General features: G+C 42.9%; 1 protein-coding gene across 1 annotated transcript; it reads right to left on the reverse strand.

Annotated features, from left to right (window-relative positions):
- Positions 1–9,963: 9,963 nt before the first annotated feature.
- LOC106674597 (E3 ubiquitin-protein ligase TRIM21-like) lies at positions 9,964–13,739 on the reverse strand. Its single transcript, XM_076880905.1, has 2 exons — positions 13,469–13,739; positions 9,964–11,892 (listed from the first exon to the last, which is right to left on the reverse strand). Exon 2 carries the CDS (start codon positions 11,881–11,883, stop codon positions 10,213–10,215), a length of 1,671 nt encoding a protein of 556 aa, XP_076737020.1. The 5' UTR covers positions 11,884–11,892; positions 13,469–13,739; the 3' UTR covers positions 9,964–10,212.
- Between the last annotated feature and the right edge of the window lie 9,380 nt (positions 13,740–23,119).

Raw genomic sequence — 23,119 nt, forward strand, 5'->3', positions numbered from 1 at the left:
GTTGTGAGAAATGACTGTTCCACGCACCCTTTAATTATTGGTATGAATGTTATTAGTGCATGCTGGAATGATGTTTTTGCCGAAGGCAAGTCTGCTTTTCATCCTCAAAAGCTGAAGTCCCGCAGAGCATGGAAAGAGGCGTTTGCCGTCTGTCAACAGACTGCTACCACCAAGACTGATGGCTTTCTAGGCTATGTTCGACCTGCTAGCCGCAGAGGAGTCAAGGTGCCCCCGAACTGTGAAGTGATGGTCTGGGGCCGGACGTGTAAAGGTAAGGGTGGGACAGAACGCTTGGCACTAGTGGAAGCCTTACCTGATGCTGGACCCTGGGGGGTAGCCCGAACCCTGTCAGTAGTCAAAGGAGGGAGGCTCCCTATCCGGGTCTGTAACCCTAATCCATACGAAGTGACTATAGGACGCTACCAGAAAATGGGCCAGTTGTACCAGGTGGAGGAGTCGGACGTGGAGATGTACAGTGATCTTAGCCTGACAATGGGATCCGATGGTGTGATCGAGGTGGGCGTAGTTGAAGCAGCTGGGCCCGAAGAGCCTGCGATCCCTGAAGAGGAGGTGAGTCAACTGCTTAACGGCATAGACTTGACCCCCCCAGCAGAAGGCCGAGCTCCAGACCCTGCTGCAGAAGTGGCGAAAGGTGTTTGCTGTGAACGAGGAGGATTACGGAAGAACTGATTTGGTCCAACACCAGATCCACACAGGTGATACACCACCCATTAAACAAAAACATCGCACTTTACCACCACTGATGTACAAAGAGATTAAGATACTTTTAGCAGATATGCTGAAAAAAGGTGTCATTCGGGAGAGTAGCAGTCCCTGGGCAGCCCCCATTGTGTTGGTGAGGAAAAAGGATGGCAGTTGGCGATTTTGTGTAGACTACAGAAAATTAAACGCAGTAACTCATAAAGATGCGTTCTTCTTAAATCCCAACCTTCCACCACAGTTTACAATATATCAATTAGAATAATTACATAAATACATTTTCATATTAATAAATATTTCAATTCAATTCAATTCAATTTTATTTATATAGCGCCAAATCACAACAAAAGTCGCCTCAAGGCGCTTCATAGAGAAAAACCCAACAATCATATGACCCCCTATGAGCAAGCACTTTGGCGACAATGGGAAGGAAAAACTCCCTTTTAACAGGAAGAAATCTCCGGCAGAACCAGGCTCAGGGAGGGGCGGGGCCATCTGCTGCGACCAGTTGGGGTGAGAGAAGGAAGACAGGATAAAAGACATGCTGTGGAAGAGAGACAGAGGTTAATAACAGATATGATTCAATGCAGAGAGGTCTGTTAATACATAGTGAGTGAGAAAGGTGACTGGAAAGGAAAAACTCAATGCATCATGGGAATCCCCCGGCAGCCTACATCTATTGCAGCATAACTAAGGGAGGATTCAGGGTCACCTGGTCCAGCCCTAACTATATGCTTTAGCAAAAAGGAAAGTGTCTGTCTCCCGAATCCAAACTGGAAGATGGTTCCACAGAAGAGGGGCCTGAAAACTGAAGGCTCTCCCTCCCATTCTACTTTTAAATACTCTAGGAACAACAAGTAGGCCTGCAGAGCGAGAGCGAAGTGCTCTAATAGGGTGATATGGTACTACAAGGTCATTAAGATAAGATGGGGCCTGATTATTTAAGACCTTGTATGTGAGGAGCAGGATTTTGAATTCAATTCTGGACTTAACAGGAAGCCAATGAAGGGAAGCCAAAACAGGAGAAATATGCTCTCTTTCTAGTCCCTGTCAGGACTCTTGCTGCAGCATTTTGGATTAGCTGAAGGCTTTTCAGCGAGTTTTTTGGACATCCTGATAATAATGAATTACAGTCGTCCAGCCTGGAAGTAATAAATGCATGAACTAGTTTTTCAGCGTCACTCTGAGACAGGATATTTCTAATTTTAGAGATGTTGCGCAAATGGAAGAAAGCAGTCTTACATATTTGTTTAATATGTGCGTTGAAGGACATGTCCTGGTTAAAAATGACTCCAAGGTTCCTCACAGCATTACTGGAGGCCAAGGTAATGCCATCCAGGGTAAGAATCTGGTTAGATACCATATTTCTAAGATTTTCAGGGCCGAGTACAATAACCTCAGTTTTATCTGAATTAAGAAGCAGAAAGTTAGCGGCCATCCAGGTCTTTACGTCTTTAAGACATTCCTGCAGTTTAACTAATTGGTGTGTGTCATCTGGCTTCATGGACAGATAGAGCTGGGTGTCATCTGCATAGCAGTGAAAATGTATGCTATGTCTTCTAATGATGCTGCCTAAGGGAAGCATGTATAATGTAAACAGAATTGCTCCTAGCACTGAACCCTGTGGAACTCCATAATTAACCTCAGTGTGTGAAGAGGACTCTCCATTTACATGCACAAACTGGAGTCTATTAGATAGATATGATACAAACCACTGCAGCGCAGTACCTCTAATACCTACAGCATGTTCTAATCACTCTAATAGGATATTATGGTCAACAGTATCGAATGCTGCACTGAGGTCTAGCAGGACAAGCACAGAGATGAGTCCACTGTCAGAGGCCATAAGAAGATCATTTGTAACCTTCACTAAAGCTGTTTCTGTGCTGTGATGAGCTCTGAAACCTGACTGAAACTCTTCAAATAAACCATTCCTCTGCAGATGATCTGTTAGCTGTTTGACAACTACTATTTCAAGGATTTTTGATATAAAGGAAGGTTGGAGATTGGCCTATAATTAGCTAAGACTGCTGGGTCTAGAGATGCTTTTTGAGTAAAGGTTTAACTACAGCCAGCTTGAAGGCCTGTGGTACATAGCCGATTATTAGAGATAGGTTGGTCATATTTAAGATCGAAGAATTAATTAATGGCAGGACTTCTTTGAGCAGTTTTGTAGGAATGGGGTCTAAAAGACACGTTGATGGTTTGGAGGAAGTAATTATTGAAGTTAACTCAGAAAGATCAATTGGAGAAGAAAAGTCTAACTTAACATCAATGGTACTAAGAGTAGCTGTAGATAATATTACATCTGTGGGATGATTATTGGTAATTTTTTCTCTAATGATAAAAATTTTATTTGTGAAGAAGTTCATGAAGTCATTACTAGTTAACGTTAAAGGGATGGTTGGCTCAAAAGAGCTCTGACTGTTTGTCAGCCTGGCTACAGTGCTGAAGAGAAACCTGGGGTTGTTCTTATTTTCTTCAATCAGTAATGAATAGTAAGATGTTCTGGCTTTGCGGAGGGCTTTCTTATAAAGCAGCAAACTATTTACCCAGGCTAAATGATGATCCTCTAGATTTGTGACACGCCATTTCCTCTCCAGATTACGAGTCATCTGCTTTAGGGTACGTGTTTGAGAATTATACCACGGAGTCAGGTACTTCTGATTTGAGGCCTTAGTTTTCACAGGAGCTACAATATCCAGAGTCATACGTAGTGAGGAGGTGAAATTATTAACAAGATAATCGACTTCTGTTGGAGTAGCGTTCAGATAGCTGCTCTGCTCTATGTTGGTACAGGGCATTGAAGGTGATAACAGTGGGTGGATTATATTCTTAAACTTAGTTACAGCACTTTCAGAAAGACATCTACTTTGATAAAGTCTACTCTCCACCGCTGTGTAATCAATTGTTGTAAATGTAAATGTTATCAGGAAATGATCAGACAGGAGAGGGTTTTCAGGAAACACTGTTAAATGTTCAGTTTCTATGCCATATGTTAAAACAAGGTCTAGAGTGTGATTAAAGTGGTGGGTGGGTTCTTTTACATTTTGAGAGAAACCAATTGAGTCTAATAACAGATTAAATGCCATGTTGAGGCTGTCATTTTTAGCATCTACATGGATGTTAAAATCACCCACAATAATTATTTTATCTGAGCTCAGAACTAAATTAGATATAAAGTCTGAGAAATCAGACAGAAACTCTGTGTAAGGCCCAGGTGGACGATAGATGATAACAAGTAAGACTGGTTTCTGAGTTTCACAGCTGGGGTGGACAATGTTAAGCATCAGGCTTTCAAATGAATTAAAAGTCTGTCTTGGTCTTTCATTAATTAATAGGCTGGTGTGAAAAATTGCTGCCACACCGCCCCCTCGGCCTGTGCTTCGAGATTTCTGGTAGTTAGAATGACTCGGGGGTGTTGATTCATTTAAACTAACATAATCATCCTGCTAAAACCAGGTTTCTGTAAGGCAGAGTAAATCAATTTGTTGATCAATTATTAAGTCATGTACTAACAGAGACTTGGAGGAGAGAGACCTAATATTTAATAATCCACATTTCACTGTTTTACTCTTTGGTTCAGATGTGGATACTGTATTGTTCTTTCTTTGTAATTGTTTATGTTTAAGTCGTTTGTTGCTGGTTTTTAGTTTGTTTTTTGTCTTTTTGGAAGCTGACACAGTCTCTATGGAGATGGGTTTTTGGGGGGGTAGCAGGAGGAGAGAAGCTGCAGAGAGGCGTGTAAGACTGCAACTCTGCTTCCTGGTCCCAACTCTGAATTTTGGGGGGTTTAATAAATTTGTCCATATTTCTAGAAATGAGAGCTGCTCCATCCAAAGTGGGATGGATGCCGTCTCTCCTAACAAGACCAGGTTTCCTCCAGAAGGTTTGCCAATTATCTATGAAGCCCACATCGTTTCTGGGACACCACTCAGACAGCCAGCAATTTAAGGAGAACATGCGGCTAAACATGTCACTCCTGGTCTGATTGGGGAGGGGACCAGAGAAAACTACAGAGTCCGACATTGTTTTAGCAAAGTTGCACACCGATTCAATATTGATTTTAGTGACCTCCGATTGGCGTAACCGGGTGTCATTACTGCCGACGTGAATTATGATTTTACTGAATTTACGTTTACCCTTAGCCAGCAGTTTTAAATTTCCTTCAATGTCGCCTGCTCTGGCCCCTGGAAGACAATTGACTATGGTTGCCGGTGTCTCTAGCTTCACATGTCTGAGAACAGAATCGCCAATTACCAGAGTTTGACCCCCGGCGGGTGTATCGCCGAGTGGGGAAAAACGGTTAGACACATGAACGGGTTGGTGGTGTACCTGGGGCTTCTGTTTAGGACTATGCTTCCTCCTCACCGTGACCCAGCCGCCCTCTTTCCCCAGCTGCTTGGGATCTGCCGGGGAACAGCTAGCGGGGCCTACGCTATCTTCGGCTGCACCAGCTACAGGGGCCTGGCTAGCTATGGGTGAATGAAGGGTGCGAAGCCGAGTCTCCAATTCAGTAATCCTGGCCTCCAGAGCTGCAAATATGCTAGACAGGCAAGAAAAGTGAGTTATCTTACAAACAATTATTTGCACCACTTTATTCCTACATTTCACACATGCACGCACGCATTAGTTTTCCTTACTGGTAAGTAGTGATGGTGAGATGAAGCCTCGTGATGAACTGAAGCTTTCCATCCAACTGGTCGACTCATGGTTCGAAGCATTGTGATGATTCAGTTGCTCTACTGCGCCATCAAGTGGACAATTCACACAGTTGGCTCTGTGATTATAATAATATGTAAGCCTCTAAACTGAATAAATAAATTGTTTTCATGGTTATTTATCCCGAATATTGTTTCAGTAAGTTTGATACAAAAGAGAAAGTGGAAACTATCAGGACAGAGTTTTGGTATGATTGTGTAACTGTTAGCCTCAGACAGTCAGTCAGTAGTATAATTCAGATCATAGATCAGAACATTTGCATAATTTTATAACTATAAAAAGAAAGCTGACACTATCGAGACTTTATCTGAGGTGTGAGCATCACAGCAGATGCCTTTGTGTCAATGTAGCTGAGGCTAAAACAAAAACGATTTTATAAAAATATTCATCAGTAGATCAAAAACGAAAGAAAACCACTAATCAACAAATGAACATTACCTGATGCTGCTGAAGCAGAGCAAATTACAGAGGTTTTATTAGAGACACACCTTAGCGTTTTGCAATTTTGCATAATGTTACAAAGTTTAAATTTGTTTAGCAGCTTATTGAACAGCAGAAATTAGGTTTTCTTTTTGGAAGTAGGTAAAAGGGAAAAAAACGGTACACAACGGTAGACTTGTGCGTAACAAGCAAGGGAATAATGCAGAAAACAGATTTTTAGACAGGAAATTGTTGTTGGAGTAAGTAAGGGAGTCCTCTTCCTTACATGGATCCTTCATCGTTTGTTTGTATTCATGTGTTTTTGCAGTTCTAGTAAATTGTAAACTCAGTCAAGAAAATCTAGATAAATGACAGATTTGTGTATGAAATGTTTTTAAGTATAGTTTTTAAAGTACTTCATCTGCAAACAGACTGTTTTTCAATGAGGCCTAATACTTTTCTTATGTTGAAAGCTGATAGAGGACAGGGTTTGATGAATGTCTGTGAGAGATTAGAGATTCAGAACAGAAACGCTAAGGCTGCTAGTGTTTGTCTTTGTACCATTTTTCTTGTATCCACTGATATTAGCTAATAAATGTACGGTCTGTACATTTCTTCTGTGTGTGATGATGATTTATTTGTATAAAGAAAAAACTAGCTGTCACAACACAAATCAGTCAAATGTCTGATGTTCTACATATGTATATGTGTTACAGTGCTGCATTTCTGTCCTGACCTTTGACCCCATGCTCAGACTAAAGCTTCACACAGGCTGGTGTGTAAAAACAGCTAACAATGCATTTCTGTGTAAAGCATCATTTGTAGTAAACATTTAATGCCTGTTTCAGTTTTACACAACCTGATGGAAAAGAGAAGGAGAGCAAAGGTCAGTGAAGGGAACGACTGTAGTGCAAATACAGGTGATGTCAGTGAGGATGTGACCCTGCTGCCCTCTCCTAAACAGAGGAGACATTGTTACCCCAATACTGTCAGGCCAACATCAGCAATAAAACAGGGAAGATGTGGGGTTGATGCGCACTAATGTTAAAGAAGATTGTGTCACAGGGTTTTAGAGAAGCATTACATGTTAACTACAGTAGCTCCATAATGAATGAGTAACACGGGAAAGCTGTCCTGTAAAATTCAAACAAATCAAACAGTTGGAGCTGTTTAGTAAAGGAGCCGCCTACTAATATCATGTAGAAATGTTTAAGGATTCAAGAAAATTGTTTCACTTTCTTGTACACAAACCAAAGAAACTTCCAGACATTTCACCAGAAAAAGATGAATCTGTTGATCTCACAGTTTTCCATGCTTTCATCTCCTCCAGTCTCCTCACGTAGTGCAGACTTTACTCAGTCAAGAGTCCAGCTCGTTCAAAACTCTGCTGCCACACTTTCAGCATATTTAAAAAACAGCGCTACACTGGCTACCTGTGATTTTACCATATTAATGGCTACTTTTAAAGCGTTCCTTGAGCTTGTTGAGACCCACATTACAAATGATGTTACATCCTCAGATCAGAGCCCCAAATAAAGCTTATTGTTATTCATGTTTTTATTATTGGCTCCAATGGAGAGGTTGTTGTTCAGTTCCACCTGCAAACACAGATCCCGTTTGAGTTGCCTCAGGAAGCTCATCTAGTGCAAAACTGCCAAATCAAACATGCTGAGCTACCGGCTCCACCTGTTTATTATTTATTAATAATAAATTATAGAATGTGTTACTGTTTATCTGCAAGACCTTCATTAGGAACCTGGAATTTTAAATCATTATGCTATTATTATCATTTCAAAATGCCAGTCACTGGCTGTCACTACAGGTCTGTGCTGGACTTTCAGTAACAGCCACTTCCATGCAACAACTGTATATTATATGGCATATATATGTATATATACATATATGTATGTATGTACGTCGCTGTCATCATCACAAAGGGGCCTATAACAGGTCATGTGACCCTTCTACAGGAAGTGATCCCTGTGGGTGGCGCCCACATCAGAGACGTTCTCAGATGGTGATTCATCAAACCTGCACCAGTAAAATCTGACAGTAGAAGGATGATGAGTGAAACTGGTTAATCTGGTGTTTGTGGCACAGAAGGTTTGACCTCCACTGTGTGACACGGGTCAGACTCCAGCTGGGCCTGCCGCTCTCAGCCTCACTCTGAGGAAGCCCACAGTCTGTCACAGTGGAAACTACACCGGGGGAGCCCATCCTTGGGGTGGACCCATTTTTGTTTTAGCGTGTTTTGGGGTTTAAAAGCCACAGAGACGCGGTGCTTAGGAAAAATGCATTTCAGCTGTGCTGATGCTCCTGACACGTATAAGACTGGGGAAACCTGCATTCAGCTGGACCTGAAAAACACTATGTCCAGATAAACACAATCAACTTTTGGAGAAAAATAAAAGATTCTTCATCAGACTAACAACTAAAAACATGACACTTACCTTAACAGTATGGGCTACATCAAATATATTCAAGACCGACAACAACACTTCTCACTGCTGCTAATTTTAACAAAACTAAACAAAAAGTAGAAAAAGGCAATTCACCAAGTCTTGAAAAGTAAAACTGAAAAATAGAAACACAGAATAAAACATCCATCCAGATCTTTACCACCAACAACATAAAATCTATCTTAATTAAATGGCCAAATTCTCCAATAAATTAGCAATAATAAAGTAAGAAAAAATAAGACATTCAATTTATGGACGCTCAAATTAACAGAGCGACATTAAACGCACCTCATTGCCTGCCGTAGCGTTCTTTGCAGCTGCACTTCACCTCAAAGGTCGGTTAATACATCGGATTGAACTTAACCAAAGTCCAATTAAAGGAAAATAAATGTTTCTAACAAATACAATGAAGAAGATTAAAATAATTCACTGTCAGTTACTGTCGCTGTGAGTTTGACCAGGTCAGCTGCTTCATTTGGTTCTGCCTAAAGTTCTCTCAGTGATCCAGTGTTTATATGATAAGATACGTGTTTAATGCAGAGAGTTGGAATTACAAGTTGGTAAGAAGCTTTTTAACAAAGGTTTGATTTAAGCTTTAAGTTCAAAGGTGAAAGAAATTTCACGTTTGATGAAGGAAGATCAAGGCTAACAAGGACATAGGTCAAAGGTCAAAATAAGGTAAGGTGAGAAAATATAATAGATATATATAATCAATCAATAAGGTCAAAATATCAGATAAAAGGGTTTTTTTGGTTATAAGGAATAAAGAGGTCAAAGGTCAAAACAAGAGTACTGTTATGTTAAAATTAAAGGGTCAAAGGTCAGATTAAACAGGTTACACAGAAAGGATCGGCAAAACTTAAACAAGGATAAAGAAATAATACATTAAACAAGGAAATAAATTAAAAGTCTGAGTTAATGAGAAATTAAACGTTTAAATCAGGTTAAGAGTTAAATTTTAAGCTTTTCTTAGTTAAACTAAATAAAATAATCAGAATAAACGATTGGAGGAAAAAAGCAAAGATGTTGTGATCAAATAGTTTGTACGGCAGAAAGAAAAACATGTTTCAGTAGATTGTATGTTGGAAACCACAGTAGACACAGTAGACTCAAATCATTGTTACTGAGGAATTCTGCCTTAAACAGTAAAGTGTTCTTTAACAGTGTGTGTGTGTCTGCAGCTGTTGTGTTGTTGCTGCATCGTTGCCTCAGGGGGAAAGTTGTGTGTGTGTTATGCAGACTAGCAGAGACTGCAGCTGTCAGCAGCCACACACACTTTCTATTCTTCAAATCAAATCACAGTGAAACATGTTCACTGACAGCTCAGCTTCAGCATCGTCTTCATGCTGTGACTGCAGCCGTTCAACTCTGTTTGTCTTTAACCCAAATCATCACAACATGCAAATATAATCATCAAAATGATGTGACTGGAAGGATGCAGCAGTCTGTGCTCCACCTTTCTCCTCCACACCTGCAGGTGGAGAACATGGATGCATGAATCTCTACAGAGTTCTTTGAATATTATCCGTCTCATCAGTTTTCAGTGAACAAAACTCCTCACAGAGCCAAAATAAGCAGTTTGTATCCAACATAACTCAGCTGGACTCTGATGCTCCGTATAACAGCCACACATGAGTCTGGATTCACTCAAAGCATTGAACAAACTTTATTGGAAATGAAGCTTTTGGACATTTGTTCTCTGATATTTGCTCTTCAGCTCGAGTCTCCATCAGTGGGAACATTTCCTGATTCAACTTTTCTTCTGTTCAAATCAAACTCCATGAGAATCAAAGTGTGAATCAGAGTCCTGATGATCAGATTCTATAGAAACATGGAGACTGTAGAGGATTTACACTCAATATGTTCATTTGTTCCCTTCAAGAAAAATCAATCATTCATCAAATAAAATCAGTCGTTGATCAGTTTGATTGACAGGACAGATGATCAGAGGTGCAGAGTTTTTACCTCCATAATTAGGACAGGGACTGAAGTATGGGTGGAGTTTGTGAGTGAAGGAGCAGCCAGTAAAGGAGTAGATCAGAGCTGCAGCACCTACATCATAAAAGGAGACCAGACCCTCCTCATAATCCACAAACACCCCCACCTTCTCAGGACCAGGATGGAGACAGAGGGGGACGAGAGGGGAAGCACAAGCTTTGTACTCATTTCCATTTCTCAGCCACACAGTCCAGAAACCATCCTGAGGTCTCAGTGTGATGTTTCCCTTCCTGTTGATCGACTCTGTGGCCACTCCTAAATCCCAGTCAGTCTTTCCTTTAACCTGAACCTCAAAGTAAAATCTGCCTGAAGAGAAACTCTGCTCTCCTAAAACATTAACACACTGAGAAAATCTCTCTGGGTTGTCTGGAAGATTCTTCCTCACATCACCACAGTACACTTGTTTTCCATCATCAGACAGGATGAGATTAGGATGAGCTGTATCAGGATCCAGAGTCACATCCACCTCATGCTGCTGCACCCTCTGCAGCTCAGCCTCTAACAGCTTCTTCTTCATGAGTTTCCAGACTGTCTCCTCCAGCTGAGCCACAGCTCTCCCCACAGTCCCCTCATATGATGGTGGATGAACTCTGACCTCTGTCCAGTCCTTGCTGGGTGGAGCAGCTTTCAGGGAGGAGAAGCTTTGGAGGAGGTGGAGGTGGTCTTCAGAGCGTGAGAGCTGCTCCACCTCAGAGCTTCTCTCCATCAGCTCAGAGATTTCCTGTTCCAGATCTTTGATGAGACCTTCAGCCTGTTTCTCTGTAGCTTCCTGTTTGTCTTCGATCTCCTTCATGAGCTCCTTCAGGCGTCTCTCAACAGACTCCATCAGAGCCGTGAGGACCTGAACACCTTCTGCTTTCTGTCTGTCTGCAGCATCTTTACTCATCTTCACCGACTCTGTGATCTCCTGAATCTTCAGTCGTCTCTTCTGGATCATCTGCTGAATCTCAGCCTCTGTCTTCTCCAGCTCTGCCTTCTTTCCTTCATATTCTTCTCTCAGAGGAACAAACTCGTGGTTCTTGTGGTCTAAAACAGAGCAGAGCATGCAGACACATGTCTGGTCGGTCTTACAGAACAGCTGCAGAAGGTTATCGTGCTTCGTGCACATCCTGCCTTCCAGGTTCTCCACAGCATCAATCAGCTGATGTCTTTTCAGACGTTTCACTGTCAGATGAGGCTCCAGGTGAGTCTGACAGTAGGAGGTCTGACACACCAGGCAGGACTTCAGGGCCTTCAGTCTGGTTCCAGTGCAGACGTCACAGGGAACTTCTCCTGGTTTGGCAGCTTGTTGCTCTGAGCTGCTGCTGCTGGCTTTCTGCTGAGCTTCACGTCTGAACTGAGCAACCATCTCAGAGAACAAAGTGTTGATCTTCAGCTGAGGTCGAGTGTAGAAAGTCTCTTTACACATGGGACACTGACAGCTCTGATTCATGTCCCAGTGCTGACTGATGCAGGTTTTGCAGAAGTTGTGTCCACATGATGTAGTGACTGGATCAGTGAACACATCCAGACAGATGGAGCACAGAAACTGATCTTCAGATCGCAGATTGCTGGCAGCAGACATGTCTGCACTCTGAGGGAGAAAGAAGAGAAACATTTGATTCAAAATTCTCTTTAAATTTCATTTTACAAAGAGAGAAACAAGCGTCAGTAGTCTGAGGAGCTTGGAGAGAAAAGCGTCTGGACTTCTTTGAGTTTCTTGAAGACGTTTCATCAGAGAAGCTTCTTCAGTTCTCAGAGTAACTGGTGGAGACCCAGCAACACACTCAGACACAAACTGGTTCATCCAAACACAAACCTAACATCGTAGTGTCTGCTGTACAGTGCAGCGTCCAGATGGACAGGATCAACGTTTGGGGATGAAGATAAATACAGTCGTTACAAAGATGTGAAATTGTTTCTCTGTTTTACAGAAGGTCCAAGATTCATCCAGATCATTTGTATACTTGAATAAATCAGTTTGTTGGATATTTTCCATCAATCACTGTGAAGTAAACTTCGACCTTGTTGGTGACTGAATACTTCTTATTGTACGTCCAGATCAACGAGCCATTAATATTAAACAGTGACTGTTCCAGTAGAGCTGACAGTGAGGAGGACGATGAATCACAAACCTCAGAAATGTGTTATTAACTGTTGATCCAGTATTTTAATGGCATTGATGAGAACATGTTTATTCAGAGGTGTCTGTATATTTGGTCCATTTGTGCGTCAGTAAAAACTGTCCTGTTTTCTCTCACAGATACTGGAACATCACAGCTCCTCACAAACTCAGGATGTGGAAGAAGATGAACTTTCCCAGTCACTCGCTGGGATACATCATTCATGTTATTCTGGATCCTCAGAAAACATTGATTTATTTTCGTGTTTCACATATTTGTTTGTCTAAATGAAAGATTGATGTTAGTAGAGAAGAAGCCACCATGATAAAGCCTGTGTGTGAAAATGAGATCAGTGGATTTGATCAAAATCCCATTTAAGGAGGAATTCTGTTCTCCAGTTTGTTTAAATAAGCTTTGGGATTAAACAGCATCATCTATGTTTGTGTCTGATGACATGTTTGATCCAGGTCAGCTTGAATATCACAGCTGATGTGTGGAACTCTGACATGTTTAAAGCCTGATTATCAGGATGATTCAAACACATCTGTCTAAATAATGAGATTCATGTTTCCACACAAAGTTACAAAGTGCAGCATCGACTGTTTTCTGAATGATTGAGGATCATCTGTGACTCTTACAGGATACACTAAGTCAGATAATCTTTGTAAAATGTGTGAATGACTTTTTGAAGTACTGACCAAAATCTGCTGGTTTACAGTGTCAAAGGCTTTATATCAATAAAGAATAAATAGGTGTTTTCACGTCTGTAATCCTTATGACCAATCAGATCCAGAATCAATCTAAGAGGAACAGGAAGTGATGAATAACCAGGAAGTGTGGAGTCAGTCTGAAGTCCAGAGCACAGACTGAGTCCACAGTCCTGAGCAGAGCCACAGTGAGACTGAAGCAGCAGCTCGATGCTCCTACAGTGGATCTGTGGTTACATGAGCAGATTTCTATGGATCCAGTGTGACTGTGATGAGTCCTGATGAAGTGAACAGAGTGAAGATTTGTGTAGAAGCAGGAAGTGTGATCAGCTGCACTCACCACTGTTGCTGAGAGGAACCTGATGGACTCCAGTGAATCTTCTTTTAGAGACAAACAGGACTCGACTGCAGCTCTGCTGCTGCTCTCTCACACTTTCACTTCTGCAAAATGACGTTGGGCTTCTTGTTTTTCAGGTGTTGCTCCGCCTCTTCCTGCCTCTCCCTTTACAGGAATCAGCCGGTCTGTACTCAGTGACTGTGTGCAGCGGGTGGGAGGAGTGAGGAGTGGTGTGTGGGTTCACACAGTAATGACGGCCTCAGGTGATCAGGAGAAACTCACCTGGATTTCCTTTTTCGCCTCGTGCACGAGAACATCACCAAATAAACTCGAGACAGTTTTTAATATTTCACTGTTCAAGAGCAAAAAGACTGACGGACTGTGTTTAAGGCCACCTCACAAATGTCACACATGAAATATTCAGTGTTTATTTGCTGGTTTGTTGGCAGCAGCTCCTTAAAGTCTGTCACACATCTGTTTGACCGTCTCCAGTTAATCTGAGACACCAGTTAATCTGCAACAGCAGCATCAGGCGGCTCAGCTGATCTCTGGTGTGTAGCTGCTGTGCTGCGCTCCCATTCCTCAGTGAAAGCAACAGCAGAACAAAAACTCTCTCGATCCACATGTTTGAAAAGAAAGCTTTTAAACAGATGAACACACTCAGTAAAGGACAAAGAAATAAGTAAGAAAAAATTAGAGTAAAGAGTAAAAGCAGGAGCAACTGAAACAGGCTGCATGCTAGCTGTCGCATGCTAGCTGACGCATGCTAGCTGACGCATGCTAGCTGACGCATGAGCACTAGAACTGTTAAACTTCATTGTTATGATTTTAGCACCGAGTTACATGAAATCCTGCATCAAAAAGAACAACACAGCAATCACAGACATGTTTCTGCCAACAAACCAACATTAACCCAGAACAGCCTCTAAAACAACCTGCTGTGGTTTGGAGTAGAGATTCCTGAATTTACCAGGTGCACCTGAAGGCAGCACAATTTAAACCGTAAATAATGATGTAGGTGCGCAAATCCTTTTCAAGCTTCCCAGCATCAAATGAGCCGGGTTACGTTTGTTGCACTTCTACACCAAGTTTTTAGATTAGATTAGATAAAACTTTATTAATCCCTCGGGTGGATTCTAATAGCATAGCACCGACAGAAGTTACAGAATGTGAGCTGAAATATACCATATATACACATGTATAAATACAGAGTATGCAGAAGGGATCATAGAGTAAATAAGAATACAAGGGAATTCCACATTTCAAGTATTGTGAGTCTTTTGCACCGGTGGATATTAACAAAAGTGTTGCACAGTGAAAGGCACTACAGCTTTTTTTTTACGCTCGCGTTTCTTCGTTGCTGATTTTTGTTCCACAAACCAAAAGAAAAAAAGAATCAACCTTTAATATATGCTGACCTATGACAGACTGCTGACCTGTCCAGGGTGTACCCTGCCTTTTTGCCCTACGTCAGCTGAGGTCTGCAGCCTCCCTCGTCCTTCTGTCAGGCACTGAGACTGAGAACCTCCTCTGGATGTGGATCATCTACAGAGACACTGATGAACGCTGTCTTCATGCTGAAGCTTCTCACATGGACATCGTGAAGATCATTATGTCATCATCGTAGAGTGAACCAATAGTCTGAGAATAAACCACCGTAGATGCAAAGTTAACCACAGCCAGGAGTGAAGCATCATCCACATGTTTTATAGTTAAAGTGATGAAAGAAGCTTGTTTCCCACAGTTATCATCACTTATTATAAAAACAGATTTAACCTTCCTTTATAGCAAACATCCTTGAAAGAGTAGCTGTCAAACAGCTAATCAGAATCAGAACACTTTATTGATCCCTGGGGGAAATTATTTTTGTTACAGTGCTCCATTATAAACCAAAATTAACAAGACAGACAATACACTAACTAAGAATATATATATATATATATATATATATATATATATATATATATATATATATATATATATATATATATATATATATATATATATATACATAAAGTCATTTATTAATAAAAAGCTGAAAAAGAAACATGTGTAGCTGTTGCAGTAAACAGTGTGTTAAGTGGATGAGTTGTACAGGCAGCCACAGGCAGGAAAGATTTCCTGTGTCGTTCAGTGATGCTTTTTGGTAATCTCAGTCTCTCACTGAACGAGCTCCTGTGACTGACCAGCATGTCATGGAGTGGGTGGGAGGTGTTATCCAACATTGTCTTTATCTTGGACAAATTATCTGCAGAGGAATGGTTTATTTGAAGAGTTTCAGTCAGGTTTCAGAGCTCAGCACAGCACAGAAACAGCTTTAGTGAAGGTTACAAATGATCTTCTTATGGCCTCTGACAGTGGACTCATCTCTGTGCTTGTCCTGCTAGACCTTAGTGCAGCGTTCGATACTGTCGACCATAATATCCTATTAGAGCGATTAGAACATGCTGTAGGTATTACAGGTACTGTGCTGCAGTGGTTTGTATCATATCTATCTAATAGACTCCAGTTTGTGCATGTAAATGGAGAGTCCTCTAAGAATGCAGGACTCTGCAGGAATGTCTTAAAGACATAACGACTTGGATGCTAACTTTCTGCTTCTTAATTCAGATCAAACTGAGGTTATTGTACTCGGCCCTGAAAAGCTTAGAAATATGGTATCTAAGCAGATTCTTACTCTGGATGGCATTACCTTGTCCTCCAGGAACACTGTGAGGAACCTTGGAGTCATATTTGACTCAATTTTGACTTGACATTTTTTTCACATTTGGTGGTAAATAAATTCACTTACAGGTGTGATTGTCATGGTTACCTGTTGTCTCACCAGATTTCCTCTACCTTCTGAAGATCACCTCACCGTAAACAGCATCATCAGGGCCTAAAAACAGAAAAATGAATGAGTGATGCTGCAGCTTCAGTTGTGACTCACAGTTTGATCATATGTGTTGTCACGTTCGCAGTGGCAGACCGTGTGGAGAGTGTGTTGAGGACCCTAAACAAACCTAACCTGGGAAAAAAAATCTATGCTATGGCTGGGGATACAAAAGACCGGGCATGGAAACACGGAGGGTGGAAACACAGACGACGCGACACAGACTACATGAAACACAGAGACTAAATACACATGATGGATGATCAGGGGATTGGCCACACATGGGAGCACAGCTGACACAGATAACCATAACAAGACAGGGCGGGGTGAACATAACATGACGTATACGGGCGCTAGAGTCACAAAGTAAAACAGGAAGTACACGGGGGTTCAGACAGGAGGGGAGAGAGAGAGCACAGGAAGAACACAAACATAACGGGCAGGGGAAACATGGAATAAACACAAAGAGAGACGAGGGCTCATAAATACACAGAGGGGCACACAGGGGGTAAGAGTCACGAAGGGAAAACACTTAGGGAACAACACAACAGGACAACTCAGGAAACATGGCCTAAATAAGGAATGAAATACAAGAATACAAGAAACTAAGAATACTGGGCCAACATGGCCCAGGACCATGACAGTACCCCCCCCCCCCCCACAAGGGCTGGCTCCTGACAGCCCAAACCCAGGAACCAAAACACAAGCAAAACAGAAAACACCCCACCCAGGGCGGGAGGCCGGGGACCAGGACAGAGGGAACGAAACGAACAAAAAACAAGGAGCATGAGAACAAAACTGAGTCCACAAATACACAAAAAAGTCCAGAACAGGGAGGTGAATGTCCAAAGAGGCCCGAAGGCCAACCCGAGAGGCGACAGCACAAAAGTCCAGTCCAACCATTCCGGAGGCCGGCCGCGTGGAAGACGGCGGCGGCAGCAGAGTGGGTCTGGAGGCCGGCCGCGTGGAAGACGGCGGCGGCTAAGGAGACGACGGAGCAGTTCAGGAGGCTGGCTGCCCTCGGGCCCTCCAGCGGAGACGGGAGGCTGAACGGGCCCCTCGGACCCTCCAGCGGAGACGAGGAGGTGCTGGCCGGGCTGACCAGAGCCGCCAGCGGAGACGAGAAACGGCTGTCGGACGGGACCCTCGGACCCTCCAGCTGATGTGACGTGAAGCGGTGGTGTCGCCGCAGGGTGCCAGATAGGCACACCCGGGAGTCCAACAGCAGACGCAGGACAAACAGTTATGGAGGCCCCTGGCTGGACTAGGAGCTGAGGAAACACAGGCTGCTGAAGCACAATCCCAGAGAGAGAGAGCAGGTGAAAAACAGTCTATAGGGCTTAATATCTTGGCACAAAAGACCATGAAGTGAACAGTGGTAGTGACCACCAGTTCTGAGCCATCAGTCATTAGGTTCCCAGAGTCTGCATCAGTCCAAAGTGGCTCAAAGGTTAACGGCCCAGTCTCTGTAGTCCTAGGAGAGGTCAACATAAGCTGGTTGGACTTAATCGATGGTAGTGTGCGGCTCAGAGGAGCTGGTTCAACCATACGGAAAACAAGAATTGCCACTCGACCCATAAAAACAAGGCTTAGAACATCAGGAGCTGACTCCTGGACAAACAGTAAATACACAGGTATGGACCTAACCAATGGCACTGTGGTAACATGACTGTGATGTGTTGGATGGATGTGTTTGTTGGAACCCACACCCGTAGTGATCTGTGGCTTCGGAGTGATGGCTATATTGAGTTGAGAAACAGACACAGGTAAAACGGCACCTGAACCATTAACTGCGGCAGGTGACACTTTAGGCTGTGAGTGAGTGGTAACCCCATTGTCCAAGAGCAGAATTTTCTCCAGTGATGAGTTCATGGAAACAGGAGAAAACGGTGTCACATTAACCCTGATGTCAGCCTCTATCTCCTGATTGGAGGTAATCGTGCAGGAGCAAGACCGTTCAAAATCGCCCTCTGTGTTACCTTCAGGAACACAGAATTCGCGTTGTGGCATTACGCAGTCTGGGTCATCGGGATCTGCAGTTATGTTTACCTCACGACGACTTAACACGGGTTCATGATCAGCATTCACAGTTTCCAGTTCGTGAGAAACAAGTGTAGCTGGGCAAAGCGGAGCACTAGTTATGCTTTCGTTACCTTCATTCAGTGACTGGTGGAGGAGCAGGGCTGGCTCAGGAGGGAAGAAATTAGCCACAGGCAACTCAGACTTGGTTGGAACTGCAGACACGGAAAGAGACACCAAAGGAAACACCTCCCTACCGCTTTTAAAACAAAAGGCAGTGGGAAACCCTGTCAGTCTGTGTGTAGATTCTGTGGTCCCTGCAGGATTGAGTGAAGCAGTCTGAGAAGAACTGTCTCTAGCCTGTGGCTTGGTGAATAGCTCATTACTAGCCACATCACTGGCTAAGTCTGTAGCCACCTCACATGCCTTCCGCTCAGAGGTAACTTGGGGTGACTGGACAGTTTCACTCACCTCCGAGCGTCGGGCGATGCGATGGCGACGCGAACGCCGTTTCTTTTTGGCCGTGGGCCCCGTTAACATGGAAGGTGGAGCCTCCTGCGGCGTCGCAGAGGCTGAGGAGGCGAGTGTTGGAGGAGCGGTAGGCGGGAGCTCCTGGCAACTCCGGGGGCCCCCAAGGGCCAGGCGTGTCCCGCGGAAAACCTCTCCGTAGTTAGGAGCGAGCCATGGCTCCTCCCGTAGCTCTTCCTCCAGTTGCGCGCATGCAGCGCGCTGCTGCTCCTCGAGGTCGAAATCCATGCCCCCCACAGCTTCCTCGTGTTGCTCAGTGGAGGGCGAGACATGCTGTAGCGATGAGCGATGGCGACGTGAGCGCCGCTTCCTTTTTGAAGTGGTCGTGGACGGAACTTGGATTTCTGTGGCGACCGGCTCCTCATCTTCCGACCACATCCGTGCCAAATAAGAAGCGGGAGACGAGTAGTCCGATCGAGGCGGCGAGGATGGGCGGCCGGTCCGGGGCGGGGCGGCTGGCGGGTGCTCCTCCTCGGAGATAAGCCAGGGCTTCCAGCGGAGCTCATCCTCCCGATACGCCCGTAGCACCTGCTGCCGCTCCTCCTCACCAAAGTCAACAGCCTCTGGCATCTCCGTGCAGTCAGGCGGTGGCGAAGATGCGGAAGCCGATGAAGCGTGAGCCAATGGTGTGTCGGTGGTGAGCCTCACTGTTCCGACTCTGACTGCTACTGGCTCATGAGGCAGCGGGGTAATGACGCCACAGCATGGCTCTGGTGACGGTGCACGCACACCGGGCCGCTGCTGCTGATGCTGCTAAAGAACTATATTCTTTAGCAAAAAGGAAAGTTTGAAGCCTAATCTTAAAAGTAGAGATAGTGTCTGTCTCCTGAATCCAAACTGGAAGCTGGTTCCACAGAAGAGGGGCCTGAAAACTGAAGGCTCTGCCTCCCATTCTACTTTTAAATAGTCTAGGAACAACAAGTAGGCCTGCAGTGTGACAGTGAAGTGCTCTAATATGGTGATACAGTACTATGAGATCATTAACATAAGATGGGGCCTGATTTTTCAAGACCTTGTATGTGAGGACCAGAATTGTGAATTCAATATTGGATATAACAGGGAGCAAATGAAGAGAAACCTATGTAGGAGATCATATTACTGATTAATGATCAAGGAACTGACCTCAGAGTCCATTGTTCATTCAATGGACTGGTTTCACTTATTGTACAAATGTACTCTTTATAAGATTGGGGAAACCTGCAGTCAGCTGAGACTGAAGAAGTCACTTGGATGAGTGATGAAACGTTTCTCCCATTGAAAAGGCTACATACAGATGAACAAAATCAACCTTTTGGGATATATAGGAAAACAAATGCTCTCTTTTTCAAGTCCCTGTCAGGACTCTTGCTGCAGCATTTTAAATGTTCATTTCTAACAAGTCGGCGTATATCTAGCGTTGCTATCAAGGTCTGTCTTCTTCCTCCCATTGCCAACTCTAGGCCTCATTATGGTCTCAGTGGTCTCTTCCAGCCTACAGCAGCTTGGGCCTTAAGGCACGGTCTTTTCCCACCTGTCCCTTGCAAGTCTTAGCTTTTCACAGCCTCTCTACTCTGTCAGCTATCAGGTGCCAAGCACAGCTCCCACCACTCACATTTTCAGTCTTTATGGCTCTTTGTTCTCTGTCAGCCATAAGTAGCCCTGAGCCAAGTCAGATGTGTTTTCCACTTAGCCATGACCATGAACCAGTTGTTAGAACCTCTGTTGACTTTTCTGATTCATAAGCGCATAATGCGTCTCCCTTGCACTCATAAGGAAAGAGAAGGGTTTAACTCTGACTAAATGATTCAAATGAAAAACAATGTGTTAAACAGGAAGTGAATTCAGAAAAATACCACACGTTAATAAGTTTTGCAACAAACTGACAAACCCGTCCTGAATTCTTTTGATTCCTTTCTCCTTTTTGCTCAGTGAGTTCACCTAGCGAATATATTTCCTCAGACAGGAATTCTTCTTATAACTTGTGACAGATGAACTGAGGTTGCATGCTAAGCCATTTTAATAAGAGCAGCATAAAAAGAAAACCAATGTTACTTCTTTTCCTCCTTTTAGTAAGGATCGTGCACGTGCTGGATGTAACACTGCCAAATTATATTCATAGTACATTTGTTGACGAGAATCAAAAACCTAATAAGGAATCTTTGGGATGAATTATGAAGGCGACTGAGGGCATTAATGTCTGACCTCACAAATGAGTTTCGGGAAGAATTAAAAAGTTAAAAACTCTCCTAAACACTCAAGAATCTTGTGGAAAGCCTTCACAGAAGACTTGAAGATGTTATAGCTGCAGTGGGTGGGCCGACATCATATTAAATCCTATGACTTAAGAAGTAGATTTGACTCGATTTCACATGAATGCGAAATGCAAACGGACAAATACCTTTTCGCATCATACCAAAGTTTTTCTCTTACAACAATTCAGAGGCAAGGCAAGGCAAGGCAAGGCAAGTTTATTTGTATAGCACAATTCAACAACAAGGTGATTCAAAGTGCTTTACAGAGACATTAGAAACAAAAACAAATAAAAAGCACGATTTAAAATTGATTAAAACAAGCAAATAAACTAACTAACTAATTAACAAACAAACAAACAAACAAAACAGTATATAAAATCAAAACAGATAAAATCAGAACAGTAGATAAAATCAGTAGTTAAATGTAAGTTTTGAAATTTAAGCTTAAAAGTGTGGATTTGGTGCTTTATTCAAATGCAGCTGAGAACAGGTGAGTCTTCAACCTGGATTTAAATAAACTGTGTTTCAGCTGATCTGAGGCTTTCTGGGAGTTTGTTCCAGATATAAGGAGCATAAAAGCTGAATGCAGCTTCTCCGTGTCTGGTTCTGACTCTGGGAACTGATAAAAGACCGGATCCAGATGACCTGAGGGATCTGGATGGTTCATACTGGGTCAGGAGGTCATTGATGTATTTTGGTCCTAAACCATTCAGAGCTTTATAGACCAGTATTAGAACTTTAAAGTCTATCCTCTGACGGACAGGCAGCCAGTGTAAAGACCTCAGAGCTGGACTGATGTGGTCCACTTTCTTGGTCTTAGTGAGGACTCGAGCAGCAGAGTTCTGAATGAGCTGTAGATGTCTGACTGATTTTTTAGGTAGACCTGTAAAGATGCTGTTACAGTAATCAAGCCTACTAAAGATGAATGCATGGACTAGTTTTTCCAGGTCCTGTTGAGACATCAGATCTTTTATCCTTGAAATGTTCTTGAGGTGATAGTAAGCTGACTTTGTTATTGTCTTAATGTGTTTTTCTAAGTTTAGGTCTGCATCCATCACTACACCCAAATTTCTCGCCTGGTTTGTGGTTTTTAGATGTATAGATTGAAGTTCTCTGGTGACCTGTAATCGTTTTTCTTTGGCGCCAAAGACTATTACTTCAGTTTTGTTTTTGTTTAGCTGGAGAAAATTGTGGCACAACCAGTCATTGATTTCCTCAATGCATTTACCAAGAGCCTGCACAGGGCCTTGGTCTCCTGGTGACATTGTGATATATATTTGTGTGTCATCTGCATAGCTGTGGTAGTTTATTTTGTTGTTGTTTATAAGAGACACTATTGCGTGCTTTTATTTCCTGTAGAACTGATTTCCATAGTGCTCTACTTTCTGGCCCCGTGAACAAGTAAACACAAACAACAATCGCTTTGCACCTGAATGAATTTGACCACTTGTGATCACAGCCTTTGAAACAAATGTCTGCTTCACTGCTCTTTTCCCTTCCAATTTTTGCAGTAGTGTAAACAATCTTGTGTTATCTCTGATTAACCTGTATGCAATGCCACTGAACCCTCACTTCTAATGTGTTGAACTGAAAGTGTTGAAGATCTTGGTAGTGACTGCAGTGTCTCTAAAGTGATCAATTCTAGTCTCAGTTTTTCTTTCTTTCATTTTCTTTCTTTTGTTTCAAATCTACTTACCATTTACTTTTATCGTTCTCTCAAAAAGTTTTATTTCCTTATTTTGCAGCTTTCAATTTTGGAAAGCATGACAGACACAAAGGCTCATTGGAAACAGGTTGAGCAGGAAACACATTTCCTGAACCATTCTCATAGCACACACACACCTGCTGTAATCCCATTCAAATCATCCACAAGTTTTAGCCAAAAGAAGAAATACTCTACATGCTTTCATGCATACCCCAACTTAACCAGCGTGAGATGTTTCCTTGTCAGTAAAGGGGAATAAAATGCCTTTTGTCTTTATATAATCTGCGGTATAATCATTG

The sequence above is a fragment of the Maylandia zebra genome, unplaced genomic scaffold (genome assembly GCF_041146795.1).
Source record: "Maylandia zebra isolate NMK-2024a unplaced genomic scaffold, Mzebra_GT3a scaffold01, whole genome shotgun sequence".
Taxonomy (NCBI): Eukaryota; Metazoa; Chordata; class Actinopteri; order Cichliformes; family Cichlidae; genus Maylandia; species Maylandia zebra.

Excerpts from the sequence above, each read along its gene's own strand:
- LOC106674597 (XM_076880905.1), bottom strand. The coding sequence starts at position 11,883 with ATGTCTGCTGCCAGCAATCTGCGATCTGAAGATCAGTTTCTGTGCTCC.